The sequence below is a fragment of the Bombyx mori genome, chromosome 17 (assembly GCF_030269925.1).
Source record: "Bombyx mori chromosome 17, ASM3026992v2".
NCBI lineage: Eukaryota > Metazoa > Arthropoda > Insecta > Lepidoptera > Bombycidae > Bombyx > Bombyx mori.
This window is the reverse complement of record NC_085123.1, coordinates 13265512-13285320: the sequence shown is the minus strand read 5'-3', so window position 1 is coordinate 13285320 and position 19809 is coordinate 13265512. Positions and strand designations below refer to the sequence as shown.

General features: G+C 40.1%; 1 protein-coding gene across 1 annotated transcript in view; it reads right to left on the bottom strand.

The window, feature by feature from the left end:
* LOC101746355 (unconventional myosin-XV) overlaps positions 1 to 19809 on the bottom strand; it is a 139262-nt gene that overhangs the window by 72381 nt on the left and 47072 nt on the right. Inside the window, exons 3-18 of the mRNA XM_038017028.2 lie at positions 14510 to 14760; positions 13254 to 14359; positions 12464 to 12627; positions 11625 to 11854; positions 11070 to 11288; positions 10543 to 10631; positions 7473 to 7611; positions 6654 to 6857; positions 5839 to 5983; positions 5301 to 5464; positions 5028 to 5118; positions 3451 to 3617; positions 2467 to 2654; positions 1906 to 2040; positions 892 to 1058; positions 273 to 787 (exon numbers count right to left, since the gene is read on the bottom strand). Coding sequence (XP_037872956.2) covers positions 273 to 787; positions 892 to 1058; positions 1906 to 2040; positions 2467 to 2654; positions 3451 to 3617; positions 5028 to 5118; positions 5301 to 5464; positions 5839 to 5983; positions 6654 to 6857; positions 7473 to 7611; positions 10543 to 10631; positions 11070 to 11288; positions 11625 to 11854; positions 12464 to 12627; positions 13254 to 14359; positions 14510 to 14760 — 3974 coding nt within the window. The remainder of the gene's footprint in view (positions 1 to 272; positions 788 to 891; positions 1059 to 1905; positions 2041 to 2466; positions 2655 to 3450; positions 3618 to 5027; positions 5119 to 5300; positions 5465 to 5838; positions 5984 to 6653; positions 6858 to 7472; positions 7612 to 10542; positions 10632 to 11069; positions 11289 to 11624; positions 11855 to 12463; positions 12628 to 13253; positions 14360 to 14509; positions 14761 to 19809) is intronic.

Below are 19809 nucleotides of genomic sequence, written 5' to 3'. Positions count from 1 at the left end.
GTGGGACCTCTTGTGAGTCCGCACGCGTAGGTACCACCGCCTTACCTATTTTTGCCGTGATGCAGTAATGCGTTTCGGTCTGAAGGGTAGGGCAGCCATTGTAACTATACTGAGATCTTTAGAACTTATATCTCAAGGTGGTGGCGTATTTACGTTGTAGATGTCTATGGGCTCCAGTAACCACTTAACACCAGGTGACCTGTGAGGACGTCCACCCATCTAGCAATAAAAAAAATAAAAAAAAACTCATGGCACCCTATGCGGACTCTTACCTGACTCCACCAAAGTCGGAGCTCTTCTCGATATAAGCGCGACTGGAGTGCGAGCCGGCGGGTGCACGTTTCCCGGCGTACTGCGACTTGATGTACCGCGACGGCAGCGCCCGGGACCCGGTGCCATACTCCCCCTCCCCGGCCCCCTTGCTGCTCACCACGCTTGGCGCACCCTGGAGTCTCTCCACCGAGTGGTATCTGTCGTTCAGTCGTGACTGCGACAGTCCTAAGTCAGTTAACTTATTTGGCTGCGGCGCCGGGTTATCGCCCAACAAATTATCCAAAGATCGACTCCGGACCTTGTCCGATGTCTGTTCGAAATATCTCTCGTTCAAAGCTGACTCTCTTGACAGAACATCGTGGGATATCTTTCTGGAATAATCGTTGGAATGTTTGGTGTTGGATTGTTCGCGATCAATCTTCCAGTTGTATTCTGAAAGGCCTTCTTCGATGGACTCTTCAAGGAGACGCGGGATGCTAGGCGACCGTGACTTCGGAGGTTCTGGTGGTGGGATCTGTTTATATACATACTTCATAAATAATATTGTTTATTTTGGGACACAAATTGTTTGAGTCTAGAATTGGTTGAAATGAGCAGCAGTACATTTAAAAAACTGACCTGAGGTCGACTAGACTTCTCGGTGTCGACGGAGGAGGCTCGCGGCGGCGGGGCGGGAGGCGCGGGGCGCGGGGCGGCGCGGAGAGGCTCGGCGCGAGTGCTGGGGAGGGCCGCCCATGTCTCTATCTCACCCACGGAGTCCAACACGTATTCGCAACCAGCCCATTCTAAATTACACGTTATACGTTATAACATAAGATTGAATATTGTAGATATTATTATTATTTTTAATTACCAAGACGCATACGGCCACCTGACAGGTAACATGATAAGTGGTTACCGTCACTCATGGACGTCAGCAATGCCAGGGGTAGAGCCAAGCTGCTGTCTAACTTACATATTTTCAAATGTATTACCATATAACTGTATAAAAAACTTACAAAATTTTACAGGAGGGTGTTTTAAAGGTTTGACATAATAATATGATATTTTTAGTATAAATCATCTTTGCAACATTTATTTTTTTCGTTTTTACCAGTTACATTATCTGTCTTTTAAAGTAAGATAAAATTATGTATTAATTTTGTTAATAGTACCTAGTCAAAATACAGGTAAAAAAAAAAAACTAAAACTAAACAACGCTCTTTCGACAGTATTTATGAAGAAAATACTGGTGATACCAAATGATTCCGCATATTAACAGTTTTAGGAAATTGTACACTTTTAATGCGAAAAGACAATATTATTACATATTTACCAGTACCATACTGGTACCATACAGTACCGTACCTACATACAATACCATACATTACTGGTACATATCTACGTATGTACTAAGACAGTATTACACACTAGCCGTACTCGCCTGCTTCGCTAGGCATTTAAAATAAACATTATTATTTATTTTCATTATTATTAGGGAGTCCAACAATGATATAAATATTAGCCTATCCATTAAGTACATGTATATTCTATATGGATACCAAGTTTCAAGTCAATCGGATGCACGGTTCAGTAGTTATAACGGAACATCCGTAAAAACCACTGTAGATTTATATATTAGTATAGATTTACCAGTGAGTTGTCCGTCGTGCTCCATGGTGAGCGACCAGCCGCTGGGGTTGTTAGCGACGCCGGCGGCGGTGAGCGCTGCTGACGCGGCTCGCTCACACGTCGTCCACGACTCAACACTGACGTGCTGAACTGTGTCTGTACAAAACCAAACACATTTGTGTCTTAGACTATCCGGAAAGGGCTCCGATTTGATTGGGCAACAAACATGTTAAACTTTGATGATATTTGCTACTACCGACCCGCCCTCGCTTCGTTTCGGAAATTTAAATTTAAATTAAATTTTATTATTTTCGTACCGCTGGTGACGCCGCGGGGCGAAGCTAGTCTAAAAAAGTTACTCCTTATATCATCAGCTACCTATCAGTGAAAGTCTTGTCAAAATCGATCCAGCCGTTCCAGAGATTAGCCGGAACAAACAGACACACAAAAATTGTAAAAATGTTATTTTGGTGTATGTACCGTATATAACTATATATATATTCATATGCATGTATTAAAAAGCGGTTATTTCAATATTAAAAACAGACACTCATATTTTATTTATATGTTTAAATTACTGACCGTCGTAAAGCGTGAGCGGCAGCGCGGTCCTGGCGTGCGCGCGGGCAGCTCGCCACTCCAGCAGCGTGGGCGGACAGCGACGCGCCCACCCCGCACCCCGCGCCCCCGCGCCCGCCCCGCACGCCGCGCGCGTCAGCCACTCACGGACCGACGCCGGGGCACGCTCCGATATGAACCGCAACAAGTATCTGGTACACAGAGAAATCTCAGTTTGTAATTATAATTACTTTTACGGTTCACCGCGAAAACTGTAGTTTTTTTTTTATTGCTTACACGGGTGAACGAGCTCACAGCCCACCTGGTGTTAAGTGGTTATCGAAGCCCACCGACATCTAAAACGCAAATGCCGCCATCCACCTTGAGATATGAGTTTTGAAGTCTCAGTATAGTTACATTACAACGGCTGCCCCACCCTTCAAACCGACACGCATTATTGCTTCACGGCAGAAATAGGTACTCGCAAGACGTCCTACCACCAGGAACGCGATATTAAACCGTAAAAGTGGTTTTAATTTTGTCCACGACTCGCGAAAATCGAAGAATTGCAGAATTAGAAGAGGAAAATAAGAAAAAAAATGCATAAGAAAAAATATATACATATTTAGTTTGCTTTTACATCTTCTACGTATATTATACTCAATGATTTGTCAGTCGTTGATGCCACTTAGCCTCTTCTTCTTCTGATATAGAGACATGAACGTACGATAGACGATTTCAATTCAGGTTTCTCCATACATTTAGAAAAAGCTACAGCAACGTGTGACGAAGTGTCAATGGTCTATCGATAATTTAACGTTCATGAAATCAGATAATTTTTGAATGTCATGACAATATTTATTACAAAAATACGGCCTAATGTGTCAAAGTTGGCCGTAAGCTGTTTAGAACTAGTCTGTCAATCAAAACTAAATACAGATCCGATACTTTTTAATGTCAGTGTAATGTAAAAGGTGATGATAAAAATAGAAGTTGCCCTTGACTGACTTGTGCAACGAGGCAGTCGGTTGGAAAGCAGAAAGGCAGTGTCCCATTAGCTGCCACACGCGATCGCTGGCGTCGGCGGCGCTCGCTTGGTTACAGAGCTGCACTAAGATCTCGTCTCGGAGGCCACGCGACGACAACCCTCTGGAGGCGATGTAGTCTGCCAATACCTACGAAAAATATGTTTTATAATAGATAGCTAGAGGATAACCTTTTGGAGGATGGTTTTTTTTTGATAAATTGTTTTTTAGAAACCTTATACCTTTAAACGAGCAATTCTTGTATATTCATATATATATAATCTGAATCTCGGAAACGGCTCCAACGATTTTTATAAAATTTAGTATACAGGGGATCTCGGGGGCGATAAATCGATCTAGCTACGATTTATTTTCAGAAAATGTTGTTTTATTCGTGTTTTCAATAATCAACTCTTCCCGAGATCTATTTGCGAATATTATTACTATTTTTCTTAATTGAAGGCAACTAGCCGCTTTAAAGACAACAAGATGGCGTTATCAAAAAAAAAACCGAGCGAAGCTCGGTCATCTTCTAGTTACATTTAAATACGAATTACATTATATTATATTATTTGTTATGTTCTTTCAATAAAAAAAGTTTATGTTTAAGTTGATTATCGATAAAGTTGATTATTGAAAACACGAATAAAACAACATTTTCTGAAAATAAATCGTAGCTAGATCGATTTATCGCCCCCGAAATCCCCTGTCTACTAAATATTATGAAAATCGTTGGAGCCGTTTCCGAGATTCAGATTATATATACAAGAATTGCTCGTTTAAAGATAAAAAATTATCACTATACAATGTTTTATTATACAGTAACTAAACTTATGCCCTGTGTGTTTAGTGCGAGTTTTTTAACTTCTCGATCACGTAAAAGTTAACTCAAATTTGTATGGAGTCGGAACAGCGCCCCTAGCGGCAAACGAAGGGCAGCTGTGTCAACTCCATACAAATTTCAGTTAACTTTTACGTGATCGAAAAGTTAAAAAACTCGCACTGTAGGCACATATTACGAGGCGTTTCAACTAAGTTTTAATTACAACGCGTAGGTACGTCGATCCACAGATGTCACTACCGGACATAGGCCCTCCCCAAGGTTCTCCATAATGGCCGGTTCTGCGTAGCTTGCATCCAGCGGTCTCCCATGATCTTTAAAAGGTCGATGATCCGTTCCTTGGAAGGCTTACCTACGTTATGATTTCCAATGCTCGGTCGCCACTCTAGAACTTTTCGGCCTAATATGACCTAACCACAGCATTTCATTCTCGCAATCCTATCCTAGTTACGTTTGGTTCTTCTGTGAACCTCCTCATTCTTGATTCGATTTGAAAGTAGATTCATTTTTTCATTTCAATCATCTATTTCAAAGCATAGGTTACAGCTCAAAAATGTTAATAAATTCAATTTCATAACTTTATGCTCCTATAACTTATCCTGGTTGGCAAGTCATCAGATTGAAAAGATCGAATGTTTATCTTGCTTCCGGAACGAAAATAACTTTTCTTGCCACTAGGTAAGGTTGAATTTTACTGGTATGCTTCTAAGACAATTTACCTTCTGTCTGGCTTCATTCCCAGCGGCGGATTCATCGCACCATCTCAGTATAAGTTTAAATGTCGCCACCGCATCATTAAAGTCTTGATCTCTGAAAAATATCAAAATTATCAATTTCACCAATCTTATACGAAAGTAATAATAGAGGAATCTATTACTTTCGGCTTTGTGATAACTACACATGACTTAAAGGTCTTAGTTACCAGATCATAAAATCACTTTAATAAAAATAATTATAACTACAAGTTTTGTTTGTGTGCGCAATAGATGTACCTAACAGCAGCTTTAGCAAGGAACGGTCTGGTGATCGGATGTCTCCTGGGACTGAGCTGGCCTCCATCAGCGAAGTACACCGAGCTGAACTTGGAGAAAGCGAACTGCTGCAAGTCCCGGGGTAGTTGGACGCGTTCGTCCTCTGCATAAACGTCACCTGACACCTGTCAAACGTCACTGTATTGAATATACTAGTATTATCTGTGGTCAAATTTAGACAAAACTGAGATATTTCATCCCATACCATCTTTATTTTTATCTTTATTTCATTTCATTTCATTTCACTCCATATTATCATATTCCATAAAAATAAGACATGACCTAAAGGTCTTAGTTGCCAGGTCATAAAATCCCAAAAAAAAAAGTAAAAAAAATGTAACTTTGATGCACATTTATGGAATTATATATACATTTAGATGACACATATTTACATTTAGATGTACAATTATATTTATTCCTTTGCATTTGTGCGTATTCGTAACGTAACAATTTCAAAGTTAAAGCGAAAAATCCTTTCTCTAGTATTAAAATAAAGTACCTTAGTTAAATTCTTCCTGTCTGTGTGTGGAGGTTGCCATTCGTCGAGTTTTGACAGTATGAAGGCCAGTTCAGCGGGCACTTCCAACACTTGAAGACTCTCCGCCTTTGCTTTTTCCCGAGCTTTCTCCTCGGCTGCCCGTCTCCTGATTAACATAAGACAGTACCAACCAGTTAGGTTTACATATAGTGGCAGTTTTTGACCAGGCTATCTCGTTTTTTTTATTGCTTAGATAGGTGGAAAATCTCACAGCCCGCCTGGTGTTAAGTGGTTACTGGAGCCCATAGACATCTACAGCGTAAATGCCGCCACCCACCTTGAGATATGAGTTCTAAGGTCTCAGTATACATAGTTACAAAGCCTGCCCTACCTTTCAAACCGAAACGCATTACTGCTTCACGGCAGAAATAGGCGGGGCGGTGGTACCTACCGAGACGGCTGACGTTTCAGAGCCTTGGATTCGACTCGAAGGCTCCGTCGGCCGGGCGTCCTTGGGGTGAGCTGCGTTGTCTAGTTGCAGTGTTCACCGCGGTAACCCCCCTACCTTATCCGGGTTTTGACCTTGGAGGGGATCGGACGCTTGGGCGAAGAGTGCAGGGAAGTCGTTTAATGGGTAAAAAAGGGCCGTAAAATTCCTTGGACCCGCGGTCTGCTCCCAACACCTTGCAGATCGTCAAGTCCCACATACCCCTCGCGCCCCCTAGGCACGGGGACCTCGTAGGAGGTTCGGCCCCCAGCCCGAAAAAAAAAAGGGCGTTGGTATCTACCCGTGCGGACTCACAAGAGGTTCTACCACCACTTAGCGTGCGACTTACTTGGCGGCAGCTTGGTGTGCCTCGACGCGCCGGCGATGTTGCTCCTTGAGAGCGGCGAGCTGCCGTCGCGCAATGCGGGCCCGCACGAGCGCCTGCGCCCGCACGACGCCGCGCCGCACGGCCACGTAGCGGCGGCGGGTGCGGGCGCCGCGCCACCACGCCTGCACGCGTAACGTCGCGCCGCGCATTTGAATGTAGCGTTTCCTGTTACGCGTTTCATTTTTAAGCAACACAGAAATTTGGCTTTGAAATACTTTTTTTGAAAAATTGCATCGAGTCCAATACAAACAAATGTGAATTTTTTTGAATATAACAAATTTTCAGTTTAGGTTTTATTGTTTTACTGTTAAACTGGAAATTTTGTTCTTTCAATAATAAATAATGGTATAAAAAAAACTATTATAAAAAAATACGCTTTTATAGAAAATCCAACTCATAAAATCATTTTTCTTACACTATTTTTAATTTAAATTTATTAAAATTTATTTTCTGTTTTTTAGTTGGATTTTCTATAAAAGCGTATTTTTTTTAGTTTTTTTAAACTATTATTTATTTTTTATTTTTTAATTGAAATTCAATTTTTTTTTTAATATTGAATTATCATCGGTCCTTAATAAGTATGCCAAATTTCGAGTTAATCCGACGTTTTAAAGGGGGTCAAAATCATGTTCAAAGATTCCGTTACATACTGACATACATACGTCTGGAGCTAATAAAAACGTATTAAAAAGGGACAAAAGCTGTGCCTAAGTATTTAAATAATCTGTTAAGAACAAACAGCAACTTAAAGATTATTATTATAGCAAATAGATATCACACCTAGCAAGATACCCCCTGGCGTGCGCTTGGAGTATGGTGGCTGCGGCCCGCAATTTGTCCGCACGTGCTCGCTCCAATGCTCTGTGGAGGGCTTCCCTTATAAACACTCTCGCTGCTCCGAGTTGATAATCAGCTCCAACTGGTAAACAAAAACAACTAAATTATTACAAAGATATACCAAATATTATGATTGGTATGGTATACACAATTTGGAAATAATCGCATTGTACGGATATCCCCACTTTTCAAAAATACGCGCGAAACCATAGATTATATATCGACGCTTGAAAGGCAAACGTGACTAAGCGACAATGCGTGAACTTTACAGTAGACTAATTTAAAGTTGATATACCTGAAAACAAAATTTATTTTAACGAATCTAGCTGTAGTAGAATCTAGCTAGTAGCTGTAGGATTGAAATGATTTTAATAGACCTAGAAATATATTTTTTTTGCGCATCGAATATGGTTATGGCCTATAATTTATGTACAAAGCAGTTATTGTCGCTTAGTCACGTTTGCCTTTCAAGCGTCGATATGTACTTAATATTTGAGACGCATAACTGCTTATCTTTTTTTTATTGCCTTAGTAGGCAAACGAGCATACGGCCCAGCTGATGGTAAGTGGTCTGATGGTGAATGGTTACCGTCGCTCATGGAGGTCAGCAATGACAGGGGCATAGCCAAGCCGCTGCCTATCATTAAGTACTCTACTTCATTCATTATCACCTGAAGTTTTACCTTCCTTTTATGTATAACATTTTCCTTTTTGTTTCAGTATTTGATATTATTTCTTGTAAAATTGGAAAAATCTACGAATTTTTTTACTGATGACGCTAGAGCTTATTAATACCAACTAAACATAAATAATATAGTAGCTAGAGAGTTAAAAAATACACGATCAAATAACAAACAGTACTAAATATTTAATTTTTTTTTTGTCTTTTTGATACCGGTCACGATAATAGAGCGAAGTTGTGAAATTATTGTATTGTCAAGAGTCTTTGATTCGCGTGCAAATTAGACAATTTTTATAGATATAATTTTCTATTATAAGATAAGATTTTTAGATATAAGTAGACACTTAGTCAGACATCTTGGACTCTATGGAAATGACGTACCTACAAAGATAGAGTTATGTAGATGCATCCCGAGCTAATAGAAACTTAAATAAAACTACTTTCTAATCGTATCCGTTAAAATAATATAACTCACATACATAGAATCTTAGCTTTCACTGCATAACAACGTCTAGACAAAACCTTCCACATTGTAAGCAAAGCACTTAACTAAAAATACGTACGAATAGATTGACACTAATATAATATCTCCGATATGAGGACACGATATAAAAATACAAATGAATCGGTAGTGTTATTGTCATTAGCGGTATTAAAGAATGCTGTTAATGAATGTTTTAATTAGTTGAATATTGGAGACTGATAGTCTAATTTAGAAAATTATAAATTGTACTGTAATTGGAACGAAGTTACTTATGGGACGATGCGGAGGGGTACCCTAACCGGAAAAAAACGTCCGTAACGTAAGATTTTTATTAGTAATGCACACAGTGTACGACTTAACTTTGTAATAACGTACAAAAAATTACATATTTTTATCATTCATTGACCACGATCTCAGAGCGTTCGTACTAGCTCTTATGCAAATAGCCGTGAATGAAGTGTACCACAATAAGTTCGCACATTACCGAATGACCGTGGGTTGTTGCGAAGCCTCCAGTTTTTTTTCTTTATACCTCGAATAGAACTTAAAATTAATATTTTTGTAATAAGGTACTTCGTTCCTATCCGGTGTCCCACGACACCACACATCTTTTTTTTTTGGACCTATCTCCCGGCGAGGAAATGACTCCATAATTTGCCTTGTCGTTCAGGGCAAAGTAGAAGGCACTAGACCGCGTGGAAGGTTGCCCATGCGATGGACCGACTAAGTCAAGTCGACATTTGGCGGTTGTTTGCATGAGTGTACTAGGCTCACATCACCGGGAAAAGTGGCGATTACTCGTGAGGCACATAACATCTGCCCACAGCAATGATACTGAATGATGACCACGACCGCTCTGACAAGAATGATACGATAAAGGAAAAGAGACTAGCGCATGGTTTCGTCGTCATCATCATCAGCCTATATCAGTCCACTATTGGACATGCTCTCCAATTGATCTGATCTCTTTTTTTATTGCTTAGATAGGTGGATGAGCTCACAGCCCACCTGGTGTTAAGTGGTTACTGGAATCCATAGACATCTACAACGTAAATACGCTACACACCTTAAGATATAAGTTCTAAGGTCTCAGTATAGTTACAACGGCTGCCCCACCCTTCAAACCGAAACGCATTACTGCTTCACGGCCGAAATAGGCAGGGTGGTGGTATCTATCTGCGTGGACACACAAGAGGTTCTACCACCATCTCTTATTCTGCTGTTTGTTGCCAGTTAGTCTGCACAAATCGTCACTTAAACGATTCCGAGGGCGTCCTGCACTACAGATTAACTAATGTCAAATATGTAGTCACGACCTTTTGGTACCACTGCGGTATCATTCTGCCTAGATCTGCCGCGAAACAGACATGGTTTGGTATGAAGTGATTAAAGAATTTCGGATCATTAAAAACATACAGTGATATCAGATTATTTTTTATATTATAAATGATTCTGTAGTCGTATTATTTATATATATTTTAGGTTAAAATATCTTGAAATTATACCAATAATAATATTCATAAAACTATTCCTAATTATCTACGAAACATTTTTATGTTGTGAGAATCCACTAAGAATATTTGAAATTTTCACCCCTATGGCGATAAAATACGGGTTGAAGACAGTAGGGGTTTTCTACTATATATAACATTTTATATATCCTAAGACTGTGAATCTGTATTAAACTTTCAGCACAGTACGCTAATTCACTAGAGCGAAGCTGGGGCGAGTCGCCAGTTATAAAATCTATCGTGGTCCTAAATTATCTTCGAGATCTACTTGCAAACTAAAAATTGGGCTTGTCTATTTCTATTGTGCTATAGGTACTGGATTATGTTGAAAATTACCTGCGCCAGTGGCGGGCATCTCCGCTAATATGGAGTTACAGACTTCTCTGTAAGGCATGGCACGCGATGGGCTGCTCGTCAGAAGGTACCTGCAAGATATTAGATGTGAGACTCTTTGCCAATAATCAGTTCTGATTTCTAGTTGTAAACTCACTATTTATGTGAAGGTTGCATATTGGTATGGATCTCAAGATATTAATAGTCGTAATTAGGCCTTCCTGCTCTTTAGTTTAGTAAAACACACAGAGCTAGAAACTTTAAGACAGTCCTGTTTATAATTAAAAGTATTCAATCAGTGTGTGTGTATGTGTTTATGTTTAAATATATATTTCACTGGATTGGTACACCGCGCGTAATTCGTTTCCAAATGATTCTTGTCCAACTGATGGTTGCCTGGAAGCTCTGGAAGAGATCGCTCTTAGCGATAAGACCGCCAATTGTACTTTTTTTTTGTATTTAATATATCGCACTGTTTATTTGTGTACAGTAAATAATACTCTCTCTCTCTCTCTCTCACTCATAATTACCGGTATCGCTCAACGAAGCTCTGGAACGGGATCCTTATAGGGTATCCCATCTGGCGGATCTTGATGGTGTCCAGCATGCCGGTGTAGCGGAGCTGGGCGAGGACGCACGGCATGTCGAACTTCATGGGAGATTTTTCGGTGTTCGGTTTTATACAGCGCACGAACCAGGGGTTACAGCGCGACATCGACTCCAACAGCTGATGGAGACTGTCCGAGAATCTGGCAAAAGGAAATAAATTAGCCATAAAGAAAAAAAAGGAAATAAATGAAACTAAATTTACGTTTTTTATTTTTTTATTGCTTAGATGGGTGGACGAGCTCACAGCCCACCTGGTGTTAAGTGGTTACTGGAGTCCATAGACATTTACAACGTAAATGCGCCTCCCACCTAGAGATATAAGTTCTAAGATCTCAGTATAGTTACAACGGCTGCCCTACCCTTCAAACCGAAACGCATTACTGTTTCACGGCAGAAATAGGCAGGGCGGTGCTACCTACCCGCGCGGACTCACAAGAGGTTCTACCACCAGTAAGACTAAACTTGTCTAAACTTACCTTGCAGCAACAGTAGGAGTCCTCGGTTTCATTGTCACGAAACGCCCATTGGCTCCCCTCGGTAAAGTTTTGTTCGCGTCGTGCTGCGCTCGTAGCTGGGTCGACATTTCAGCGACGAGAGGTACATCACTACTGCATAGTAATTCTAAAACATCCGCTCGAAGGGCATCCCTGTTCTTGTCAAGGAATCCCTCCACGTTGTACCACACTTGACCTGCGTAGTGTTTTATCTGGAGACAAACGGCATTGATGATATTTTGAAACGCTATTGACCTATGAGTGAGCAAGGATGTTGTTCGCGTATTAGCATGACCAAAACCGGGTCTAAAGTTAAATACTTAAAATTTATGAAGCTTAAACAGTAGTTGTAGGACGTTTGGCCTAACTGCACACCGGTATAAACATACACCGGTAAGTTCCCAATAATTTCTGCCGCGGTCATATCGCGGTCTCTTAACTAGAGTGGATTTTTTGGGTAAAAGGTGAAAGATAGAGAGAGTTTTCTCGAATAAAAAAATATCTAGTCACTTTTTTTAAATGTTTATTTATGATTGAAAGATACTGGTGGCCCGGAGGCCTTTCCAGTTTCACCAGGACAGGTGGGCGAGCAAAGGCTCAGCCAGGAGGGGTGGGATTTTCTAACAACTGCCCGAGCGCCTCCGAAGGAGACCTAACAACTCAAGAGCAATTGCTTCGCGAATGAATCTACTACCGGATCGGAATCGCGACCCACTGAGAAGATCCGGCGATCTAGTCACTTAATAAAATCATCAAGAATATCTACCAGAGAAAGCGTTACATGAACACGCAAATTGTGCATCAAATGAAAGATTACTTACACCAAATTCGTTAGCTCCAAGTCTCGGCCTGGAGTAGAGCTCGTTGAGGGCGTGATTGTAATGACACTTCTCCAAGAACGAAGCATCAGACGCTCGAGGGAAGTTGCTCTCGTCGTCCAGCAGATGAAGGATACCCACTGGCTTTTTGCTTAATAGTTGAATAACTGGAAAGCCAAAGAAACAAGGCAGGTGTTGGTAAATAAATTTTACTTTTCGATAGTTGTCGAATCGGTTCGTAACATCTGTGAGAGCTTTCATAAGCAAAAACAGAATAAGCTGTAAGTACTGGTTTTTTAAGAATTCAATAGTGGCTAAGTACCTATATGCTGATGGAGCCACGTCAAATACTTTCACATGCCAACAACAACAATCCATACAAAATAGCAACTTCAATTCAATTTTAAAGTGTTTATTTTGTACAAAAACAGTCGTGCCCCGCAATGTAATCTGTGTTAAATTTGTTAATATTGATGAAATTAGTTGCATTTTCCTGGAATAAAGAGTTGCTTGTGACACTCTCTGGTCCATAAGCTACAAACCCCATAGCAACGGTTACCATGACAACTGTTGCCATGCGCACGCGTTGCTATCATGTACGCGATAGTAGGGTGAAAAATTAATTCCGGTTAGGATTTAGACAAAATTCGTTCTTAGAAAAAGTTTACATCGCAAAACGAACATGCACGCCAATTTTAAAGTTGTAAGTGACGGATAATTTCAGATACCTCATGATGAGCTGGTGATATTTTGCTTTAACTTAAAGAAGATTAAAACGGACATTGGAACTGACCTGGAGAATTATCGTTCCACGTTAGATTTGACCATTCGAGTCGCTCTTTTTGATATTCTTGTTGTTCCAATTTGAATATGTGCTTATTGAAGTAATGTTGCAGTGTTTCGTTTGCGTAATTTATGCACAGCTGCTCGAAAGAATTCTCTTCCAAGTCTTCAAAACCGAAGATGTCCAAGAGAGAAATCCTGTGAGCGTCGTGTAGTCCCGCACGGTGGACTATCGAGTTTATTCGTAGCACGAGCCAATTGAATAACGAAGAGTACAGAGCCTTAGCGAAGGCATCTCGCGCGTCCAGAGCTTGGTCGATCGGTAACGGAGACCTCATGAGTTCGGACCTCGCTGCTGTCACGCGGGTCGTCAAAGCTTTGGCTAATTCTTCAGCGGGAATCTTTAGTAGGTGTGCCGCCCAACGCACTTCTGCCCCGCCACCGAGTTGGACGCCTTCCTGTCCGTGCCGTAATTGCCGTCTATGAAAATAAACGTTGCCCAAATGTAAAACAGCAGCTAAAACTCTGATTATATCTTCTCTTTCTGCGTCTCCAATGCCGAGGACTTGCATGGCTCCACACAGAGCCGACCAATCAGCTCCGGCGCCCGCACCGCCGGAGTCTCCGCCTTGGTTCAAGTAAAAGTAATGTTCTGCCGTCAACAGTCCCCTACTTCGACGTTGCTCTTCGTCTAATCCCGCAAGTAGCTCATAAAATACGTGATAATTTCTCTCCCCTGGTGATTGAGTAACAATTCGTGATTTTTCGAGTAAGTAATGTGCTACTCTAGCTCCAGCCAAAGCGCCATCTTTAAAATATAATTCTAGAAGTTTTCCGAAGCGACTAGAGTTGTGATTTTTTGGTGTCCTTGCGTTTCCGAACGCTTCCAGAAGCGGAGCCGCTTCCAATATTTGCTCGGAGACAGGAGCTCTACCTGGCGGTGCGGGGGCTACTGCTGCCAAAAACTGGACAGCTAATTTAGTAGACTCTGTTTTCCCGGCACCTGATTCACCAGAAATGAGTATGGCCTGAGGCTGCGGTAAAGAGGCGCGGGCGGCGGCAGCTATGGCGAAAAGATGTGGTGGTAGATCTCCTAATGCCTCCGCAGCGTGGTACCTGGAATCGGAAAGAAATTAAGTTACAGTATGACGCTGGAAACTTATAAATAGTTTAGGTTAATATTTAAAGAGCTGTGCATAGTATTTTAATCTCAAAAAAATGAGTAAGTTAATAATTGTGGATAAATAACTAATTATGGGTTGTAACCTCCTAGCAGTCTGCAGTCCATACAAAGCGTCGACTGGTCTGTAAGGGTTGACAGCCACTAATATGGAACCCGCATATGTGTAGATCAGACCCTGTTCGTATCTCAGCTTCAGGTTCCATAATAGGGCTGCCTCGTGTAGGTCGTGTAGACGGGTCATGTCGTCCACTCCTGTTGGACCTAGCTCCTCGCGAGGCCAGACGGGATCTCCTTCTTCCTCGCCGTTCCCCATCTGGAGGGCGAATGTTTGAGGCTGGAACAAAATTAAAATGTTTAAAGTAAAAAAAATATGATTTCAAATTCAGAAAGTTGTAATTAAAGCCCCTTAGATTTGTTTTTTTTTTCAAATATGTATTTTTTTTACTTTACAATCATTCATAAACTCAAACTTTTTACTTAAATCAATACGGAATCACGTTAATTCAAGGAAAATTTTGTTCTTTCAACCAGTTCACAGTTCGTTTTCATGTTTCATATGACATATGATATATCTAGGTCTCCTAGTATAGTATCATATAGGCTTATTTTATTGCTTAGATAGGTGGTCGAGCTCATAGCCCGCCTGGTGTTAAGTAGTTACTGGAGCCCATAGACATTTACAACGTAAATGCCGCCATCTACTTTGAGATATGAGTTCTTAGGTCTCGGTATAGTTAAGTTAAGTTACTCAAAGTCCACGATAAATGGAATACGGTGTAATAGTATTCTCGTAGAGCCCTTGTTAAATCCCTATGCGGTATGATAGGGTACGAAGAAGAAGACTATTCTCCGAGATTAGCATTAAAAGTTTTAAAAAAGTTGCAAAAAAGTCGCTAAAACCAAATAGTTTTTCACCCCTCGATATATAATAACGCATTCAGCATTCATGGAAGCATCAGCTGTTTAATTCTATTAATTATAGAGAGAATACTGAAGAAGAAGAAGATACTGAGACTGAATCTATTGCTAAGAGACCTGAAAGACTAAATAAAACATACATTAAAAACGAAAAGAAGGCAAAATTAGATAATCCCGGCGGTTAGGAACAGAAATCGACGTAATTACAACATGGCAGTCGAAGCGTTATTTGTGGTAACTTTTTCACACTTAGAGCGTTTATAAACCTATAAAGTTAAAATCATTAAGAATCACAGCAGGAGTCGTCACTTCTGCGTTTCGTTTAAGAACATTTCGTATCTAATAATGACGGGTCTACACTCGCGGCGAACGGCCGCGAAAGCCCGCGACTGCGAATCACGAGTGTAGATGTTGTTCACGCTTTCTCGTTCGCGCTTCGCACCATTCCCCGATCAGTGTCGGTTTTTGGCACGCGACAAAGGGCTTGCGGCCCGCAAACGTGAACTGAGAAGAAGAAGACTGTTAAGCTTTACGAGCGTGGACGGCAGAGGCGGATTATCCGTAAGGCAAACTAGGCACGTGCCTAGGGCGTGTAGTTACGCGAGCTCAGAATTTTTTAATAAATAAGGAAAATAGGATATCGGGGATTTAGTCACAGTTATAACGTCATATTTCATTCGCGCATTAGCGTAAGTACAAGGGTCCTGGTCTACTAGTCTAAGTCTAAGTCTAGGGTTTGATGATACAACGTCATCGTAATTGCAAAAACAACTAGTTAAAATTTATAGTATTATGATGGCCATTTATGGCCGGTACAGGGGCGCTAATAAAGTGATTGCCCAGGGCGCTCTGGACCTTTAATCTGCCACTGGTGGAGGGAAACAGTTCACGCGCGGATCACGGCGTTTATTCACGGCGTGAATTCACAGCGCGACGTCACACGCGAGTGTAGAGCCGGAATAACGAAAACGGAACGCGAACGTGAGCTCATTTTGTACATTAGAAAAAAACAGAATAAAAACTTCTTACGTATTTAATAATTGGTTAATACGAATAAGCTCGTGTTGCCGGATTGAGTTGGTTACAAAAAAAAGTGTACTCGCAATTACGTAATATTATTGGGTTTTAATTACTTTAGAAACGAAAACATGTTTATGTATGTATACGATTGCTTTGTTAATGGGTGGACAAGCTCACGGCCTCCCTGGTGTTAAGTGATTGCCGGAGCCTGTAAACAGTCAGTCAGAGAGTCAGTTTTCATTGGATTGCATAACAGCCGTTCCGCCAGACAAACTTCAATATAAATTAAATTCGAAAGTGGCACATCCTATTCGTTGATTTGGATACTTAATAAAATGGAGTACATCAACGTAATTAAATAATTGACGTCTCTGCGACTTTTTTTAATAGAAAAATATACTTAAAGCATCGATATAATATACTTCGCGTTTGAACATAATAATATAGTTTGAATTACTATGTACATGTTTGAAGTGACACCCCTAATTATACTTCTCAGGATTGCGACTTCATGTTCATAGATAGCACCTAATTTTAATATTGTTTTTTTTTTTAATAATTGCATACAGACTTTTTTTTATTTATGAATACAAATTGTGGCGTCGGCATTTCATTTATCTTGCGTGACATACGGACCCACGGAAGTTTGACATAGTGGAGGTTACATTATGAGGGTTGCGCTTCATACCACGTAACCATTACAACGAATTCATTTAACGATCTGACATAACAAAACGCAATAAAAAATCAACCACTCGGAAAATTATAATATCCGGAGACGTGTCAACTGTGACATAATAACTTCGTAATGAGAATAGATCGTCTTCGCGACCTCGATGCTTAGAACGTTCACCGTCGAGATCATTTCAATCGTTGAGCATACAACGCTCGCTAACTTCACGATTACGCATCCGTAGCCGTGAATAAAAGCGTAATCTGCTCAAAATTGTTTATTTGAATCGACTGACTGACTGACTCCTCTCGCGGGTTTACTGAAAGGATTGTTTTTGTAATAAGTAGGCAGTCACTTTTGTGATTTTCCTTCGTATTCCGTTTTTAGGTAATAATAGCTTTGACTTTGGTAGTGTTGTAGTTGGCGCTACTGTCTGTTCAATCGAAGGTCGTAGGCTAGTTTTAAAATTGTCATTGGAAGTATCTTGACTGAGAGATGCGGTGAATTACAATCGTTAATTTTTATGTGCAGGCAGGTACCACCAGACTGCCTATTTCAGCCGTTACGCAGTAATGCGTTTCGGTTTGAAGGGTGGGGCAGCCGTTGTATCTATACTGAGACCTTAGAACTCATATCTCAAGGTGGGTGGCGGTATTTACGTTATCAATGTCTATTGGCTCCCGTAACCACTTAACACCAGGTGGGCTGTGAGCTTGTCCACACGTCTATGCAAACAAACAAAAAATGCCTTTTGCCGAAAAGACGATCAAAGTGTAAGATACCAGTGATACTGTTAAGTGACCCTCATATCGTATTGATGCATTAGCTTAAAGGAACAGATAACTGTTCTGCATTGTGGTTGTCATTTATAATTCATTCTGTGACAGCTCGCCAAGGAATATAATTAGTGGATCACGGACGATGTTAATGAGACATTCTAATGTTTGTTATTTGTCAATAGATTTCTGAGGAATTTGAGGTTATTATTTTGTAAAATATATTATGGTTTGTTTTGTTTAATAAAAACCTGTTTTATTTATATTATTACACGACTTTTTGGCGGGAAAGCGAGGAGCGAAGTTGTGTGAATTGTTTTATTTTGATAATTTAGTATTTCATCATGTTTTTAATGTGTAATAACGGTGGTTTATTAACTTTTTTGAATCTGTGAAACTGCACTAATGCGGGAAAATGAAACAAAGTAGCTTGAAGTAGCATCTCGGGATCTTTCAAAAAGTTCACTGAAAAAGTGTCAGTAAATAACCGCCATTTTACTGACACTATATTTTATCCCATATCATCTCGGTTCATTTAATTTCATTCCTATTGATTAATGTCTCAAATTAATCAATTTCATTTCGCTACTTGTCATTTTTCATAAAACAGAATATACAAAAGATTAGGCTGTATAGTGTGATACCTTCACCTTTCCAGTCGGAAAAATGAAACTATTACAATAATAGTACGCTTCTTAAAATGAGGCACTTAGCTGTCATTGGTCCGTTATAATCTAATTCAAGATTTAAAACAAGATAAACGAAAACTAGATCAACATTCCGTGTTAAACAAACATAACCCTTATTTAAAATAAATAATTAAAAAAATTATAATTACATTTTTCATAAGAATATTTATGCACAAATCTTTCAACGGCTGCACTGGGACGACACTCCATCTTCTACGTACAATAATATTGTTTGGTGCTAAGGTATCTTCAGGGATAATTTTCCTTTGACCAAAACTTTGCCGACGACTGATCCTCACATTGAATTCTACATTTTCAACATCTTGGTCTTCTGTCGAGGAATTTATTGAATTAAAATAATCTGGATTGCGTTCTTTAGTTAGAGAGCTACCGAAATCCGACGGTGTAGTCTCAGGAGAACTGCGTGGTGTTGGAGCAAAGTGTACCCTCATCGGCATTCAGTGGCGGTGTTTGTACAATTAGGCGAAATTCCTTGTCCTAATGGAGTTTTGCTTTATCACGAATGAAAAAAAAACAAAGAAGATCAGCATTTTTCCCCAGTTAATTTAAATACATGAAGAATACCAAGGTATATTTAAAAACGTTCACAGATTACTTCAACCATGAAACTACTATATCTATTAAAATATTATACCTCTCTCTCTCAGTGATTGGAACTGTGACATTAAAATTGCTTTGCATAGTTGCGACATTGAGATTTTGTACAAAATTACAGCCGGTTCTATGTGATCGTTCATATTTTATCTCAGATTTGCGTTAATAAGGTGGTACTAACATAATCAAAGGAACGTAAAATATGTAGATAATAAACGTATAAGGAGAATGGGAAATCACCTAGTGAATGCCAATCGTTATACCTAATTCCTGTTTACCCAAATTATGCTTAAATCCGATACCAGAGAATTCAAAATCCATTCTATAGTTTAGCTAACAAGAATCACAAAGCACAGTAATACACTTTTCGCACACAACCAAAATGGTAAATATCACTTGAGTTCCGTAAAAACGTTAATCGCTGGGCGCCGTTTCATTCCCAGAACTACTACACATAAGAATGTTCTGAGAATGACTGCAATTTGCCTGGATCTCGGGCGATGGCTTGGCTTGACAGTCCGCAACTGATACGGCTAGTCAGGATAACGGCTAACGCGATGTACAGTGTTGCAATCCGACCGGTTCCAATACGTCCATTTTCGAGGTTGTTCAAAATTATAATGAATTAAAAAATATTTATTGGTTTGACAGAGGCCGTCTGAGTTTCTTGACTGGTTTTTGGTGAACCAAAC